Below are 17,194 nucleotides of genomic sequence, written 5' to 3' on the forward strand. Positions count from 1 at the left end.
CCAGCCTGGACAGCATGCTGAAACCCTGCCTCTACTAAAAATACAAAAATTAGCCAGGTGTGGAGGCATGCACCTGCAGTCCCAGCTACTCGGGAGGCTAAGGCACAAGAATTGTTTGAACCCGGGAGGCGGAGGTTGCAGTGAGCAGAGATCGCGCCACTGCACTCCAGCCTGGGTCACAGAATGAGACTCTGTCTCAAAAAAAAAAAAAAAAAAAAAAAGAAATTGAAGTGGAAAATGAGCTGGCAGGGGTGGTCAGGCAGGGGGTGAGCAATGAGGGCTCCTGAGCTGAGGAAGCAGGGGCGGGGGGAGGATGGGGGCTAGGGAGTCCTCAGAAGTTCCCGGAGATGCTCCCTCACTGGACAGAGTGGGGTTCCCGATGACGTTACTTGAGGCCTGGGAGACGGCCTCTGCCCCTCACTGCTCCTCCCCCTCCTAAGGTCAACATTTATGTGTCCTAGACCTAGAGAGGTCCCAGGACACGCCACTGTCCCGCCTTCCCCACTGCCCGCCCCACTGGCCAGTCCCCACGCCCACACACCCAAGGCTGCCCCATCTGGCGCTGATTATCCTGCTGCTGCCGCCACCGCTGCTGCTGCTCTGCAAAATTCAGCTGCTGCCTCTGTCTTGAGGACCCCAGCGCCTTTCCCCCGGGGCCATGCTGCCTGCAGCCACAGCCTCCCTCCTGGGGCCCCTCCTCACTGCCTGCGCCCTGCTGCCTTTTGCCCAGGGCCAGACCCCCAACTACACCAGGTAGGTCTCTTGGCATCTTCCAGACAGCTCCAGTGAACTTCAGACCCCCGATTCCTTGGGGGTTATGCCTGGAGATATTTTGGGTTCCCTTGCTGACACACCACTCCCCAGATTCCCCACCGCCTCACCCTTCTCTGGCCCCCAAATCGTCCCCATCTGCTGCAAGACCTTGGTCTCCTGCAGGCCACCACTGCTCCCATTCCCCCACCTTCGTCCTCTGGTCTCTTAAGTCTCCCCACCCACCCAGATCCTTGGCCCCCCATAGAACCCAAGAGAGAGCCAAGCTCCTGAACTTGCCTGGTAGCTGGATTCCAGGAAGGAATTCGAGAGGGATTGTAGGGGGAGGAGGGGGCAGTGAGTGGAGACTTGGGAGTCAGAATCTGAAGTAGTTTGGAACAGGGGCAGGGCTAAGGTGTGGAGCTCGCGGAGCCTGGCCTCCAGGTTCAATCAGAGGGCCATCGCCACTGCAGCTCCCTCCATCTCTCCACCCCCTCCCCCCCACCGCCTCGTGGCTGTGTCCACATCTGGAAGTAGTTAGGCGGCTCCTGTCCCTGGACTGCCAGGCAGAGTGAGGCGGGAGTCTGGAAGGGGGGCCGAGGAGGATTCCGGGAATTCCTGTTGGGGTGGGGGTGGGGACTCTTGGGGTTGGAGGGATGGTCGAGTTGCCAGGCCCACTTTTCCCTTATCTTTGTGGGAGTCTGGGACACCCCAGCCCTGTCCTGGCTGGTGGAAGCTGCCCCAGGTCTCTCAAGGCCTTTCCATTTCATCCCCCAGCTTCCCTCCTTGGAGTTTCATCCTCATCACCTCATCCCCATCTTGCCAGTGCTCCCCCGTCCCACCCGTCCCTGCTCTTTCCTGACCCCTTTTCTGTTCTCCAGACCCGTGTTCCTGTGCGGAGGGGATGTGAAGGGGGAATCAGGTTACGTGGCAAGTGAGGGGTTCCCCAACCTCTACCCCCCTAATAAGGAGTGCATCTGGACCATAACGGTGAGAAACCCCTCTGGGCACTACCCCTTGTTAAAGTCTCAGAGGCAAAAGGGCCTGACTGCGAAGGGACCCCCCCCCGTCCCCCCCGCACCACCTTCTCAACCTGGGGCAGCTCCAAGTGTCTTCCCTCTGTCACTGAAGGCATCATTCCCACCGTAACACGCATCCTCTTAACCCTTCCCTCAAATCTTCATTCTCCAGTCCCCGGCCCTCCCTCCTCTTCCAAAGCCTCAGCTCTTGTCCCCTGCACAGCCTACCAGCAGAGCTGCAGAGACCAGGCCCTCTGCTCTGCACTCACGTGGAGGCCCCTTCCCATTCGGTCCGTTTCTGCAAGAAACGCTTGGGGCAGGGGAGCTGCCCTCTGGCTGGGTTGTGTGGGGCCTGACTCTGTGGGTCCCCGCCTCTGTCCCCGCTATCAGGTCCCCGAGGGCCAGACTGTGTCCCTCTCATTCCGAGTCTTCGACCTGGAGCTGCACCCCGCCTGCCGCTACGATGCTCTGGAGGTCTTCGCTGGGTCTGGGACTTCCGGCCAGCGGCTCGGACGCTTTTGTGGGACCTTCCGGCCTGCGCCCCTAGTCGCCCCCGGCAACCAGGTGGCCCTGAGGATGACGACGGATGAGGGCACAGGAGGACGAGGCTTCCTGCTCTGGTACAGCGGGCGGGCCACCTCGGGCACTGGTGAGAACTCCCTCACCTCCGCCTTCCCCCCCTCCAGGCCCCGCCCCGGGCGCAGCCCCGCCCCCAGCCCTAACCTCCGCCCCGCCCACCCCGCGCCCCAGTGCCTAGGGCCCCCTACCTCCCTGACCCATTTTCCTCACTAACCGCCCCTTCAGTCCCTCCTCCCCGTCTTCTCTCCCCTCCTCCCGCACCCACCCATCCCTCTTCCAGGGCCCCCCCCAGGCGCGAGGCGGAAATGGGTCACCGACCCGCGGGTGGAATGGGCGGCCTGGGGTTACTGGGACGGTGAGTAACTGCCCGCCCCCGTCCGCAATCGGGCTCCCTCCGTCGGGCGCGAGGGGGCACCCCAGGGCTGGGGGGACTAGGTTCCTCCAACCCGGGGGGCCCCCTACACCCAGCCCTGGGCTCCCGATTGCGGTCCCATCACCCCCTCCTGGCGGCAGAAGTCTCCCTTGCAATGTTTCAGGCGGGGACCTCCCTAAAGGGGGCCTCGGGGGCTGTGCCCCAAGTCGAGGACACCCTCTCCAGCCTGAAAGGGGACTCTGCTGCAGGGCCGGGGAGATGGGATCTCCTAGGGGAAGAGGCGCGGTGCGGCCGCGGGTCGGGGAGGGGCCAGAAGGGGGCGTCCAGCCAGTTCCTCCTCCCGCTTCCACCGCCCGCCAGTGCGCCCTGCGGCCCCAGACTTCCCCGAGCCGCGCTCCTCCCGGCCGCTCTCTGTTAACCTGCCCCCATCTTACCTCCCCTTCTTCTCGTCCCCTCATCCTGAGCCCCAGACATCCGAGCTGCCTGCCGGGGCTCCCAGCCTAGAGTTCTCCTGAAGCTGACCGAGGGTCTCCACCGCCCCCCACCCCCGCTCCTCTCTCCCTTCCCCAGAGCACCAATTTTGCGGGGGGCGGCTGGAGAAGGCCCAGGGAACCCTGACCACGCCCAACTGGCCCGAGTCCGATTACCCCCCGGGCATCAGCTGTTCCTGGCACATCATCGCGCCCCCGGACCAGGTACCGACCCTCCTCCCCGGGCTGCCCTAGGGGACCCAGGCGGCGCCCTCCAGCTTGCAGCCAGCAGAGATTTATTGAAGATCTGCTGTGTCCCGAGCACTGCGCTTGCGCTGGTGGGCACCCAAAACAGCCCCAACCCCTGCATGCACGCAAACAAAAATGTAAGAATTACAACTGAGACAAGTCTCAGGAGAGCGAGGTACAGGGTCCTGGTATAACACGCGGGCCTGTCACTTGTGAGTGCGCCAGGACTTGACCTTGCCAACCACGACGACCGACGCCCCTGCAGGGTCCCATGGGTGTGTGTGGTCCTCCGTGCTGTGTTGTGAACGCCTTCAGGAGGGGGGCCCAGAGGACGCGGGAGGTGGGAGTGGGAGCTGCTGCAGGCACCCAGTAGGAGATGAGGTGCAGGCGCGCAGGGGTGTCCCGCCGCGCAGCCCCCGCCTCCGCCCGCCGCCAGGTCATCGCGCTGACCTTCGAGAAGTTTGACCTGGAGCCGGACACCTACTGCCGCTATGACTCGGTCAGCGTGTTCAACGGAGCCGTGAGCGACGACTCCCGGAGGCTGGGGAAGTTCTGCGGCGACGCAGTCCCGGGGTGAGGGGCGGGACCTGGGCGAGTCCGGGAGAGAGTCGGCGGACCGCACGCACGCGGCTGTTTGGAGGGGCGGGGTTCAGCTAAAAGGACGGGATCTGAACCCCAGGGCTCCAAACCGGCGAGGGGAGCAGGTTCGAGGCCAGGCAAAGAGGAGATTTGGCCCCGGGTCTGGGGTCCACGGATAGAGAGGCGACTGGGGCTCTGCGAAGTTGGGACGAAGTTAAAAGGCCACCTGGCCAGGGGTAGTGGCTCATGCCTGTAATCATAGCACTTTGGGAGGCTGAAGCGGGAGGATCACCTGAGCTTAGGAATTCGAGACCAGCCTGGGCAACATGGCGCAACCTTGTCTGTACCAAAAATACAAAATAATTAGCTGGGCATGGTGGCGTGCCTGTAGTCCCAGCAACTTGCGGGGCTGAGGCAGGAGGATTACTTGAACCCAGAAGGTCAAGGCTGCAGTAAGCCTAGATGGAGCCACTGCACTCAAGCCTGGGAGACAAAGTGAGACCCTGTCTCAAACAAACAAAAAAGGTCATTGGGCTGAGAAGAGTGTGGTGCACGCCCGCCCTGACACTTCCCCCAATGCTCGGTGGCCACCTGCAGCTCCATCTCCTCCGAAGGGAATGAACTCCTCGTCCAGTTCGTCTCAGATCTCAGTGTCACCGCTGATGGCTTCTCAGCCTCCTACAAGACCCTGCCGCGGGGCACTGCCAAAGAAGGGCAAGGGCCTGGCCCCAAACCGGGAACTGAGCCCAAAGTCAAGCTGCCCCCCAAGTCCCAACCTCCAGAGAAAACAGAGGAATCTCCTTCAGCCCCTGGTGAGTCTGGGATAGGGGAGGAAGGGGAAACAGACTGAAGGGAGCCATTTCAAAAAGTTCTGACCTGGGCTGTGGCTCACACCTGTAATCCCAGCATTTTGGGAGGTCCAGACAGCAGGATCGCTTAAGCCTAGGAGTTTACCATAGCAAGACCCTGTCTTTTCAAAAATAAAAAATTAGGCTGGGCTGGTGGCTCACGCCTGTAATCCCAGCACTTTGGGAGGCCAAGGCAGGCAGATCACCTGAGGTCAGGAGTTCAAGACCACCCCGGCTAACATGGCAACACCACATCTCTACTAAAAATACAAAAATTAGCCAGGTGTGGTGGTACACACCTGTAATCCCAGCTACTCGGGAGGCTGAGGCAGGAGAGTCGCTTGAACCTGGGAGGTGGAGATTGTAGTGAGCCGAGATTGTGCCACTGTACTCCAACTTGGGTTACAGAGTGAGATTCTGTCTCAAAAAAAAAAAAAAAAAAAAAAAAAAAAAAAAAAAAAAAAACTTAGCCAGGTGTGTGGTCATAGCTACTCCGGAGGCTGAGGTGGGAGGATTGCTTGAGCTGGGAAGGTCGAGGCTTCAGTGAGCCATGACTGTGCCGCTACACTCCAGCCTGGGCAACAGAGCAAAACTCCATCTTAAACAAACAAAAAAGTTCTTCCTTGGCTACATTCACTCATTGATTCATCTGGTACTCACTGGTGCCTCCTTCCTGCCGATGACCCCTACTGGGTGCTAGGACCGGAAGCCTGACAGAGCTCTGAACAGTTCAAGTCAATGAAGCTGTTATGGGGACAGTGCTCCCTCCTACCTGCTGAGCAGGTCACCCTCCACCCTCCTCCCTCCTAGATGCACCCACCTGCCCAAAGCAGTGCCGCCGGACAGGCACCTTGCAGAGCAACTTCTGTGCCAGCAGCCTTGGTAAGAATACCCCCAACCCCATTCCAACTCCTCGAACCACCTCCTGCTTCTGTTTCCAGTCCTGCCATCTGGAACCTCCCATCTCCTCATCTCTCACTCCCATTCTCCCACAGTGGTGACTGCGACAGTGAAGTCCATGGTTCGGGAGCCAGGGGAGGGCCTTGCCGTGACTGTCAGTCTTATTGGTGCTTATAAAACTGGAGGACTGGACCTGCCTTCTCCACCCACTGGTGCCTCCCTGAAGTTTTATGTGCCTTGCAAGCAGTGCCCCCCCATGAAGAAAGGTAACAGAGATGTGGGGAATTGGGGATGGGGCGAGCTAAGCCACACAGAAATGATCAAGGTGTGGAATCTTGAGACCTGCTGACAGGTCTCAAGAATAAGAGATCTCAACCCCTCCCTCCTTCTTCCAGGAGTCAGTTATCTGCTGATGGGCCAGGTAGAAGAGAACAGAGGCCCCGTCCTTCCTCCAGAGAGCTTTGTGGTTCTCCACCGGCCCAACCAGGACCAGATCCTCACCAACCTAAGCAAGAGGAAGTGCCCCTCTCAACCTGTGCGGGCTGCTGCATCCCAGGACTGAGACGCAGGCCAGCCCTGGCCTCTAGCCCTCAGGCCTTCTTTCTTATCCAAATAAATGTTTCTTAATGAGGAATGGGTCAGATCTCCATGCTTATGGTATTGGGGTCCATCTTGAGGATTTCTTTTCATTAATTAATTAATTCAACACATATTTACTATACAGAATAATCGTTTAAGAATGTGGCCAGGTGTGGCCACTCACAGCTGTAATCCCAGCACTATGGGAGGCTGAGTCAGGAGGATTGCTGAGGCCAAGAGTTTAAGACCAGCCTGGGCAACATGGCAAAACCCCCTCTCCACACACAAAAAATACAAAAATTAGCCAGGCTTGGTGGTGCACACCTGTAGTCCCAGCTACTCAGGTTGAGGTGTGAGGATCGCTTGATCCCGGGGAGGTAAGACTGCGGTGAGCTGTGACTATGCCACTGTACTCCACCTGGGGGAACACAGTGAGACCCTGTCTCAAAAAAAAAAAAGAATGTAAGTCACAGGCCAGGTGCAGTGGCTGATGCCTGTAATCCCAGCACTTTGAGAGGCTGAGGTGGGAGGATCACTTGAGGTCAGAAGTTTGAGATCAGTCTGGGCAACATGGCCAGATTCTGTCTTTACAAAAAATAATTAGCTGGGCATGGTGGTACTCATCTGTGGTCCCAGCTACTCAGGAGGCTGATGTGGGAGGCTTGCTTGAGCCCAGGACTCTGAGGCTGCAGTGAGCTATGATCACACCACTGTACTCCAGCCTGGGCAAAAGAGTAAGACTCTGTCTCTAAAAAAGTAAAAAGAAAAGATGTCACGTCTTGGCGGGGCGCGGTGGCTCATGCCTGTAATCCCAGCACTTTGAGAGGCCAAGGCAGGCAGATTACTTGAGGTCAGGAGTTTGAGACCAGCCTGGCCAACATGGTGAAACCCCGTCTCTACTAAAAATACAAAAAAATTAGCTGGGCGTGGTGGCGGGCACCTGTTACTCAGGAGGCTGAGGCAAAAGAATTGCTTGAACTCAAGAGGTGGAGATTGCAGTGAGCTGAGATCGTGCCACTGCACTCCAGCCTGGGCAACAGAGTGAGACTCCGTCTGAAAAAAATAACATAAAATAAAAAAGAAAAGAAAATATGTCACATCTTTTTTTTTTTTTTTTTTTTTGAGACGGAGTTTCACTCTTGTTGCCCAGGCTGGAGTGCAATGGCACAATCTCGGCTCACTACAAACTCCGCCTCCTGGGTTCAAATGATTCTCCTGCCTCAGCCTCCCGATTAGCTGGAATTACAGGCACGCACCACCACACCCAGCTAATTTTGTATTTTTAGTAGAGATGGGGTTTCTCCATGTTGGTCATGCTGCTCTCGAACTCCCAATCTCAGGTGATGCACACCCCTTGGCCTCCCAAAGTGCTGGGATTGCAGGCGTGAGCCACCATGCCCGGCCGATTATGTCACATCTTGTCCCTCCTTTACTCAAAACTTTCCTGTAGTTTCCTAAGTCTTACCAAGGGTTCAAGGCCCTATATCATCTGCATTCTCTCTCCTGCCTCGTAGCTTCATGTCTATTATCTCCTATGTATCATCTGTTCCAGTCACATTGGCAACTTCAGTTTGTTGCCCATTTCTTTTTTTTTTTTTTTTTTTTTTTGAGATGGAGTCTCGCTCTGTCACCCAGGCTGGAGCACAGTGGCATGATCTGGCTGGACTGCAGTGCAGTGGCGCTATCTCGGCTCCCTGCAACCTCTGCCTCCCAGATTCAAGCGATTCTCCTGCCTCAGCCTCCCGAGTAGGTGGGACTACAGGCATGTGCCACCACGCCTGGCTAATTTTGTATTTTTAGTAGAGACGGGGTTTCACCATGTTGGTCAGGCTGGTCTCGAATTCCTGACCTTGTGATCTGCCCGCCTCGGCCTCCCAAAGTGCTGGAATTACAGGGGTGATCCACCGCACCCGGCCTTGTTGCCCATTTCTAGTACACTTCTGTTTTAGGCCTTTGCTATTTCCTCTATCCAGAATTCTCTCCCATAGACATATCTCATGGTTCACTTCCTAAATCCAGTCTTGTGAAAAGGAAAAAACATTCTACTGGAGGAGAGAGAAACAATAAAATAGGAGGTCATGTATCACTATAAGTGCTATTAAAAAAACAAATACAGGGCAGGGAGCAGTGGCTCACGCCTGTAATCCCAGCACTTTGGGAGGCTGAGGCGGGCGGATCACAAGGTCAGGAGATCCAGACCATCCTGGCTAACATGGTGAAACACCATCTCTACTAAAAATACAAAAAATTAGCCGGGTGTGGTGGCGGGCGCCTGTAGTCCCAGCTACTCGGGAGGCTGAGGCAGGAGAATGGTGTGAACCCGGGAGGTGGAGCTTGCAGTGAGCTGAGATCGCGCCACTGCAGTCCGAGATTGCGCCACTGCAGTCCGGCCTGGGTGAAAGAGCGAGACTCCATCTCAAAAAATAAACCAAACCAAACAAAACAAACAAAAAAAATACAATTAGCCGGGTGTGAAGTCGCGCGCCTGTAGTCCCAGCTACTCAGAAGGCTGAGGTGGGAGGATTGGTTGAGCGCAACCAAGCAGGTGGAGACTGCAGTGAGCTATGATTGTACCACTGCCCTCCAGCCTGGGTGACAGCACAAGACTGTCTCAAAAAAAAAAAAAAAAAAAAAAAAAAGAAAATGTAAAAGAGAACACGGGGATTCTACACAAGATGTTCAGAGGAGACTTTCAGATAAGATCAACTTTGTCTTTGCTCCATTGCTAACTGGGTGCCCTCAGAGACCCAGATTCTTCACCTTATCCAGGCTGTAAAAGGAGTTGAAGATTCGATGCAATTAAAGTGGCAGGGTTTAGCAAATCCTTTTTTAAAATATATAATTACTCAAACAACATGGGTTTGAAATCAGCAAATCTTAATTCCCTGTGCAAATGTGAGTGATTTCCCACGTCCCTCACAGGAAGGTGAGAAACAGGAGGCGAGACTTAGTCTGGAGTCCCAGATGGGAGGAACCTCCAATTCATAGAAAACAGACTTTGAGCCTGGGGAAGGGACAGTGGCTCTCATGCACTTTGGGAGGCTTAAGTGGGAGGATCGCTTGGGCCCAGGAGTTCGAGAACAGCCTGCAGAACATAGCGAGATCGTCTCTACAAAAAATTACAAAAAGCCAGGCATGGTGATGCACGCCTGTAATCCCAGCTACTCGGGAGGCTGAGGCAGGAGAATCGCTTGAACCCAGGAGTTGGAGGCTGCAGTGAGCAATGATAGTGCCACTGCACTCCAGCCTGGGCGACAGAGTGAGACTCTGTCTCTAAAAAAGCAAAAAAGAGGGCGGGCACGGTGGCTCACGCCTGTAATTACAGGACTTTGGGAGGCTGAGGCAAGTGGATCGCCTGAGGTCAGGAGTTCGAGACCAGCCTGACCAACATGGTGAAACCCCGTCTCTACTAAAAATACAAAGAATTACCCGGGCGTGATGGCGCACGCCTATAATCCCAGCTACTCGGGAGGCTGAGACAGGAGAATCGCTTGAACCCTGGAGGCGGTGGTTGCAGTGAGCCGAGATCGTGCCATTGCACTCCAGCCTGGGTGACAGAGCGAGACTTCGTCTCAAAAAAAAAAAAAAAAAAAAAAGCAAAGAAAACAGGCTTGGTTCCTGCAGAGGCTTCTAGAGCCTGGAATTGAAGAGGAGGAAAAGGGCTTCCCGGTGGGAGATTGACTTGGACCATCTCAAGAATAGGGAGGAAAGAACAAAGCCCAGTTCGAAACCCCGCCCCCGGTTCTCTGAGTTACTTCAGGGCTCGAGTTCGAGCCAGTACAACTGTTACGTCACCGGAATCCAGCCAATCGCAGACGACAGAAGGAGGGCGTTGTTTAGTCTTTCAGCACACCAATCGGCGTATAGTTACGGCAGAAACAAAGACGTCCTAGCCAATGACAGAGGCCGTACGGCGGAAGTATAGAAAAGGACTCTCGGGAACATGGCAACATTAATCTGACCACAAGCTGACTGGCAGGTGCTTTAACCACAAGGTGGGCATCCTAACGCGAGCGACCGTTTTGAGGCAGAAGCCCGACGGGGCCCGTGTCCGAGCTTAGGGAGGGGCCGGAGACGCAAACACAGGTCTCCCAGGAAGCAGGCGGCGTCACAGGTCGCTCTGCAGGCGGCCGCTGCAGCGGGCGGAGTCTGGCTGGAGAGAGGAGGCGGGCGTCCGGGAACGCCCGGAAGGGGCGAGGCCAGCGGCGGGGCGGGGCTTATGGAGATCGTGAGCTGGGCCTGAGGAGAAGGCCGGGTTGGGAGCTGCGAGTGGCCGGGTTTAGCGGGGTGGGCGTGGCCGTCGGGGTGGGCGTGGCCGTCGAGGTGGGGCTCGGCGGGTCCGAAGGAACCTGGGGCAGAGCTGGAAGAGGAAAGGTCTTGGGGGCCCTGGGCCTGGGTCTGCGGGAGCCCCATCTAGCGGGGTTCCAAGGCGGCGGCGGCATCAGTCGAGGCCCTGCCCCGGGAGCTCATCTTGTCCCCTTTCGCCCCTCACGCCCCCCAGCTCTGACTCCAGGCCCTGTCCCCTGAGCTCTGCCCTCGGATGTCCGACCGCCCAGAGCCTGCATGCGCCGTGGGGCGCCCCAGGACCAGGAGCTGGTGGGTCCGGGGCCCCCTGGGCGGGGGTCCCGGGGCGCCCCTCCTCCCTTGGGACCCGTTGTCCCGGTCCTGGTCTTTCCCCCGGATCTAGTATTCAGGGCGGACCAGCGGAGCGGACCCCGACAGCTGCTGACCCTCTATAACCCCACAGGAACTGCGCTTCGCTTCCGAGGTAAAGGGATCGGCGCCTCGTGGGGGCTGGTGGCCGGACACTGGGGGGTTGTGTTGGCTGGAGGAGTCAGATGGGTAGGGTTGCACGTCCAGCTTTGGTGGACTGGGAAAGTCATGTCCAGCCTCCGGGGCAGAAGGCAGAGGGGACTTAAATGACCCACATGGCAGGGCTTGTCTGTGTGTGTCTCTATCCCCCAGTCCTGTGCACAGCACCTGCCAAATACACGGTGTTTGACGCAGAGGGATATGTGAAGCCCCAGTCTTGCATTGACATGTGAGTGAGCTGGGAGGGTGGGGAGGCTTGTGGAAGCCAGGGGTCGCTGCCACCTGTTGTCTGAGGTCTGAGACCTTGCCCCCTTTAACCTATTTGCCCTATCCTCTGCCTGTGCCCCTAAGGGAGAGACTTCTGGGGGGAGGCCCAGATTTCCTTGGATTACTGCCACATTCACCCCAATGGGCTTCTCTCCTACCTTGGGACCAGTGTGATTCGCCATGTGGCACCCATTCCCAGCCACTATGATGTCCAGGACCGCTTCCGCATTGAGCTGTCTGAGGAAGGAGCTGAGGGCCGAGTGGTGGGACGCAAGGACATTACCTCCGTTCTGAGAGCCCCAGCGTACCCCCTTGAGCTTCAGGGACAGCCAGATCCAGCGCCTCACCCAGGGCCTCCTGCTGGGACACCACCACCCACGACCAGACACTTCCAGGAGCGTGAGTTGGGAGACTGGGATCTTGAGTTCTGTAGGGAGGGAGGAACTAGCATTTCCCTAGAGATGAGATAAATTGGATTTGAAGAAGTCTCCTGGTTCAGTCTTTTGTCTTTTGGCGGAAACATTCCTCCGAGTTGAGATTTTATATCAGGTGAGGGGGAAAAGACTTGCAGCTTCCCTGGTTTCTGACTTCTACTTAGAGGAAAAAGTTCTTCCTTGACTGTAACCGCAGTACTTCCTATCATGTGGTAGCTCAGTTCAGTTCAATAAGAAACCTGTATTGAGCAATTAACCCTGTACCAAGTTGTGTGCTGGGTATGAGATCAAGAGAGGTCCCTGCCTGTCGGATAGGTCCACAGAAGAGAGAAAATGAATGCTGAGGGACTGGAGGAGAGAGTTCTTGTGGTGGTGGGGACAGAGGCTGTAGGAAGGAGAGGACACTTGCAGTGTACCCCTGGAGGGCAGTAAAAAGTAGATACAGGGTGCGGTGGCTCACGCCTACAATCCCAGTGCTTTGGGAGGCTGAGGTGGGCTGATAACCTGAGGCCAGGAGTTCAAGACCAGCCTGACCAACATGATGGAACCCCATCTCTACTAAAAACACACAAAAATTAGCTGGGAGTTGTGGCTCGCACCTGTAATCCCAGCTAGTCGGGAGGCTAAGGCAGGAGAATCACTTGAACCTAGGAGGCAGAGGCTGCAGTGAGTCAGGATTGTGTGGCTGCACTCCAGCCTGGGTGCAACAGAGCGAGACTCCGTCTCAAAAAAAAAAAAAAAAGTAGATACAGGGTGTGGTGACTCACACCTATAATCCCAGTGCTTTGGGAGGCTGAAGTGGTGGGAGGATTGCAATTGCTTGAGGCCAGGAGTTCAAGATCAGCTTGGACAACATAGCAAGACCCTCTACAAACAACTTAAAAATTAGCCAGGCATGGTAGCATGAACCCATAGTCCCAGCTACTTAGGAGGCTAAGGCAGGAGGATCACCTGAGGCCAAGAGTTCCAGACCAGCCTGGACAACGTAGTGAGACTCCATCTCTACAAAAAATAAAAGATAATTAAAAAAAAAAAAGTAGATACATCTTCCTTGTTCAGGCTTCTCCCTGGAGGACCTGGGCTGGGCAGGAGTGGGGCTGCAGCATCTGATGAGTCTTGTTTCTCAGACCCCCGCCAGCAACTGGCCACCAGCTCCTTCCTCCTCTTCTTGCTGACGGGGATTGTGTCTGTGGCCTTCCTGCTGCTCCCACTCCAGGACGAACTCGGCAGCCAGCTGCCTCAAGTCCTGCACGTCTCCCTGGGACAAAAGTTGGTGGCCGCCTACGTCTTGGGTGAGGACAGTAGTGGCCAGGGACCCAGGCCCCAGGAAAAAGGGAGAAGGGACGGGAGGAGAGCTAACAGAGCCCCAGGGCTGCCCATGCGACCCTGTTCTTTCTTTGTCCCCCCTCCAGGCCTCCTCACCATGGTGTTCCTCCGGACCTGAGCTCCGTGCTCAACCCCCAGCCCACCCCACCCTCCCTGGGCAGGGTCTTGAGGCAGCCACTGTGATGCTCATTCCTTACCTTGCCTCCTACCCTCTTCTCTTTCCTGCCTACTCCCCACTCCTCCCTGACAAAAAACACCCAGGGATTTGTACTCATTTTCCAAGTTGAATAAAATACATTTTTAAAATGATAATCAGAAATGTAGGGTACTTGCCCCTGTCTTCCCACTTCTTTTTTGGTACTCAGACATCCTCTAGTTCTCCCACCCCTGTTCCCAGGGGACCCAGGCACTTGGGGCAGTGATGAGGCCCAGCGAGGATTTAGAAGAGTTAGGTCACTCCTGGTGCTTGCGCTGAAAAACTATGTGACCATGAGCAAATTATTTAATTTCTCTGAGCTGTAGATTCTACCTACAAAATGAGAGCATTGGGCAAGTTGATTCTCAAGATCCCCTTCAGCCCTGGAATAGGATCCTGTCCCTAAGCCAATGTATTTAACCTAAAAAGAAGTGAATGAAAATACCACCTAATCCTGCCTGCGGTGGAACTCCTGTCCCACCATCTGGAGGCAACAAAGCCTTTCACCAGGGTTACCTGGGTGTTTACAACCCCTAGAATCCTTTTCTGCCTTTTGGACCCTATATCTGTTTTCCTGGGTCTTTCCTTTAAGACTTCAACTCCCTTGGCTGGGCACAGTGGCTCACGCCTGTAATCCCAGCACTTTGCAGGGCCGAGGCGAGTGGATCACTTGAGGCCAGGAGTTCGAGACCAGCCTGGCCAACATGGTGAACTCTTGTCTCTAAAAATACAAAAAATACACCCAACATGGTGAAATTTTGTCTCTAAAAATACAAAAATTAGCTGGACATGGTGGTAGGTGCCTGTAATCCCAGCTACTCAGGAGGCTGAGGTAAGAGAATCATTTGAACCTGAGAGGTGGAGGCTGCAGTGAGCTAAGATTGTGCCATTGCACTCCAGCCTGGGCAACAGAGCAAGACTCCATCTAAAAAAAAGAAACAAGGCTTCAACTCCCATGGATCAGAAACACCAAAGTCCCTACCAATATGGGGGAAATAGTATTGCTTGACATAACCTCACCTTAACCAGGAAAAAAAAAAAAAAAAAACTAGGGTACAGGAAAAGAATAAGATTTACAAAAGCAAGCTTCCAGCTCACCTGCCCTCCTTCAGGTGCAGGGTGAGGAGGAACAGAGGAAGAGGGAGAATGGCCAGGCTCAGTGGCTCACATCTGTAATCCCAGTGCTTTGAGAGACCAAGGTGGGAGGATTGCCTGAGCCCAGGGGTTCAAGACCAGCCTGGACAACATAGCTTAGACCCCATTTCTACAAAAAAAATAAAAAGGAGGAGGGAGAGCCAGTGACTCTGGGCAGATGGTTGACTAGGAACAAAGATCAGCAAGATATTAAGACAGACCCAGGCTGTCACAGCACTGGAAGGTGATCAGTTGTTCCAGCTTTACTTTAGGGGCGTTGGGACCTGCTCCACTACCCTGGGAGTCTTCTCCCTCTCACACCCAGAACTGGCTCCAGTGGGGTGTGGCCCTGATACTGCATGGAGAATGGGTGTGCCGTTTGTGTCCAGGAGTCTGGGGACAGCTCTTGCCATAGCCCAGGAAACCCCTTTGCTAAATTACATGTGTATGGAAGATATCCGTTCACACCAGTCTGGATGCGCCCAGGTCCCCAAAACGCATTCGAGGTGCCACATAGGTTAATGGTCTTGTGAGTACTTGTGAAAAGACCTTGTTACTGGTGTGGTCAAGAAGGCTTTCTGAGGGGCTGGGGGCAGGGGCTCACGCCTGTAATCCCAGTGCTTTGAGAGGCCAGAGCAGGAGAAGAGCTTCAGGCCAGAAGTTCAACACTAGCCTGGACAATATAGCAAGAGCCTGTCTCTAAAAAAAAATTTTTTTTTTTTGAGATGGAGTCTCGCTCTGTCGCCCAGGCTGGAGTGCAGTGGTACAATCAAGGCTCACTGGAACCTCCACCTCCTGGGTTCAAGTGACTCTCCTGCCTCAGCCTCCTTTGTAGCTAGGACTACAGATGTGCGCCACCACCCCTGACTTATTTTTGTATAATTATAGAGAGGGCTTCACCATGTTGGCCAGGCTGATCTCAAACTCCTGACCTCAGGCCCACCTCAGCCTCCCAAAGCGCTGGGATTACAGGCATGAGCCACCACACCTGGCATTTTTTTTTTTTTTTAATTAGCCAGGCATGGTGGCTCACACTTGCAGTCCCAGCTACTCAGGAGGCTGAGGTGGGAGGATCTCTTGAACCCAGGAGTTTGAGGTTGCAATAAGCTATGATTGCAGCACCGCACTCCAGCCTGGGCCACATAGTGAGACTCTAACTCTACAAAACAAAAACTTAGCTGGGCGTGGTGGCTCATGTCTGCAGTCCCAGCTACTCTGGAGGCTGAATTAAAATTAAAAATTTCCGATAGGAAACAAACAAACCAAAAGATCCTTAATTCACCCATCTCAAGATCACATGTGCAATGTCCGTTTTAGGGACTTCATTCACAGGTTTCAGGGATTACGATATGGACATTTTTGTCCAGATCATTATTCTGTCTACCACAGGGAGCAATGGACAAAGTGAAGAAGGGTTGAGAAGGTGCTTTGGGACACTTGTCTGGACTGTATGTCAGGGAAGCAAATAGCTCAGGAGGTTTCTGATCCTAATTCAGGGTTCTGAGAACTCAACAAGTCAAGCTTAGGGGGCTAAGGAGGGGACAGTTGCATCCTGAAATCCAGAGCCCTGTGGCATCCCAAGCCTTAGACCAAGAAGCTTTTACTTCCCAGTGTCTTGAAGAGCTGTCAAGACCACAGCCTCCTGAAGCTGTGATTAAAGGCACACGGTGCCAGCAGCACTTAGAATTCCCTGCCTCCGGTAGCTTACACTTCAGTGTCTCCACCCTCACTGGACAAAGACTGGTCAAAGGGGATCCTGGCCAGGCATGGTGACTCACACCTGTAATCCTAGCACTTTGGGAGGCCAAGGAGGGCAGATCATGAGGTCAGGAGTTCGAGGCCAGCCTGGCCAACATGGTGAAACCCTGTCTCTGCTAAAAATACAACAACAACGACAAAAAATTAGCTGGGCGTGGTGGCGGGCACCTGTAATCCTAGCTACTAGGGAGGCTGAGGCAGGAGAATTGCTTGAACCTGGGAGGCAGAGGTTGCCATGAGCCGAGATCGCGCCACTGCACTCTACCTGGGGCAACAGTGCGAGATTCCGTCTAAAAAAAAGGGGCGGGGGGATCCTGGAGGATGTTCCAGGCAGGGCCAATCATCTAATGTGTGTAACCACTGTTGGAGTCTTACAGGGCCCCATGCTCAGAAAGGGGTTCTGTGCTTGGGGTTTAATGCTCTGAGATTGTTATGTTGACATTCTTTTTCTTTTTCTTTTTTTTTTTTTTTTGAGACAGGGTTCCACTCTCCCACTCTGTTGCCCAGGCTGGAGTGCAGTGGCATGATCTCGGCTCACTGCCACCTCTGCCTCCCAAGCTCAAGCAATTCTCCCACCTCAGCACCCTGGAGTAGGTGGGACTACAGGTGCACGCCACCACACCTGGCTAATTTTTTTTTTTTTTTTTGAGACAGAGTCTCGCTCTGTTGCCCAGGCTGGAGCGCAGTGGTGCGATCTTGGCTCACTGCAAGCTCCGCCCCCCGGGTTCACGCCATTCTCCTGCCTCAGCCTCCCGAGTAGCTGGGATTACAGGCGCCCGCCACCACGCCCACCTAATTTTTTGTATTTTTAGTAGAGACGGGGTTTCACCGTGTTAGCCAGGATGGTCTCGATCTCCCGACCTCCACCTGCCTCGGCCTCCCAAAGTGCTGGGATTACAGGCGTGAGCCAGTGCACCCAGC

The 17,194-nt window shown here is 55.0% G+C and overlaps 2 protein-coding genes across 5 annotated transcripts; both read left to right on the plus strand.

Annotated features, from left to right (window-relative positions):
• The first annotated feature begins 365 nt into the window (after window positions 1-365).
• Window positions 366-6,401, plus strand: PCOLCE (procollagen C-endopeptidase enhancer). The gene is made up of 9 exons (XM_003812912.6): window positions 366-753; window positions 1,632-1,740; window positions 2,160-2,418; window positions 3,292-3,416; window positions 3,877-4,013; window positions 4,617-4,831; window positions 5,678-5,749; window positions 5,863-6,033; window positions 6,163-6,401. The coding sequence occupies exons 1-9, from the start codon at window positions 659-661 to the stop codon at window positions 6,327-6,329; spliced, it is 1,350 nt and encodes a 449-aa protein (XP_003812960.2). The 5' UTR covers window positions 366-658; the 3' UTR covers window positions 6,330-6,401.
• Window positions 6,402-10,189: 3,788 nt separating this feature from the next.
• MOSPD3 (motile sperm domain containing 3) lies at window positions 10,190-13,497 on the plus strand. 4 transcript variants are annotated; one of them, XM_003812914.4, is made up of 6 exons: window positions 10,190-10,341; window positions 10,848-11,114; window positions 11,312-11,387; window positions 11,595-11,824; window positions 12,987-13,151; window positions 13,272-13,497. In XM_003812914.4, the coding sequence occupies exons 2-6, from the start codon at window positions 10,910-10,912 to the stop codon at window positions 13,301-13,303; spliced, it is 708 nt and encodes a 235-aa protein (XP_003812962.1). In that variant the 5' UTR covers window positions 10,190-10,341; window positions 10,848-10,909; the 3' UTR covers window positions 13,304-13,497. The 4 variants fall into 4 exon arrangements, with proteins under 4 accessions (XP_003812962.1, XP_008963673.1, XP_054971210.1 ...); XM_008965425.4 differs by lacking the exon at window positions 10,190-10,341 and adding an exon at window positions 10,469-10,601; XM_055115235.1 differs by lacking the exon at window positions 10,190-10,341 and having other exon boundaries at window positions 10,507-11,114.
• The last annotated feature ends 3,697 nt before the right edge of the window (window positions 13,498-17,194 follow it).

The sequence above is a fragment of the Pan paniscus genome, chromosome 6 (genome assembly GCF_029289425.2).
Source record: "Pan paniscus chromosome 6, NHGRI_mPanPan1-v2.0_pri, whole genome shotgun sequence".
Classification (NCBI taxonomy): Eukaryota; Metazoa; Chordata; class Mammalia; order Primates; family Hominidae; genus Pan; species Pan paniscus.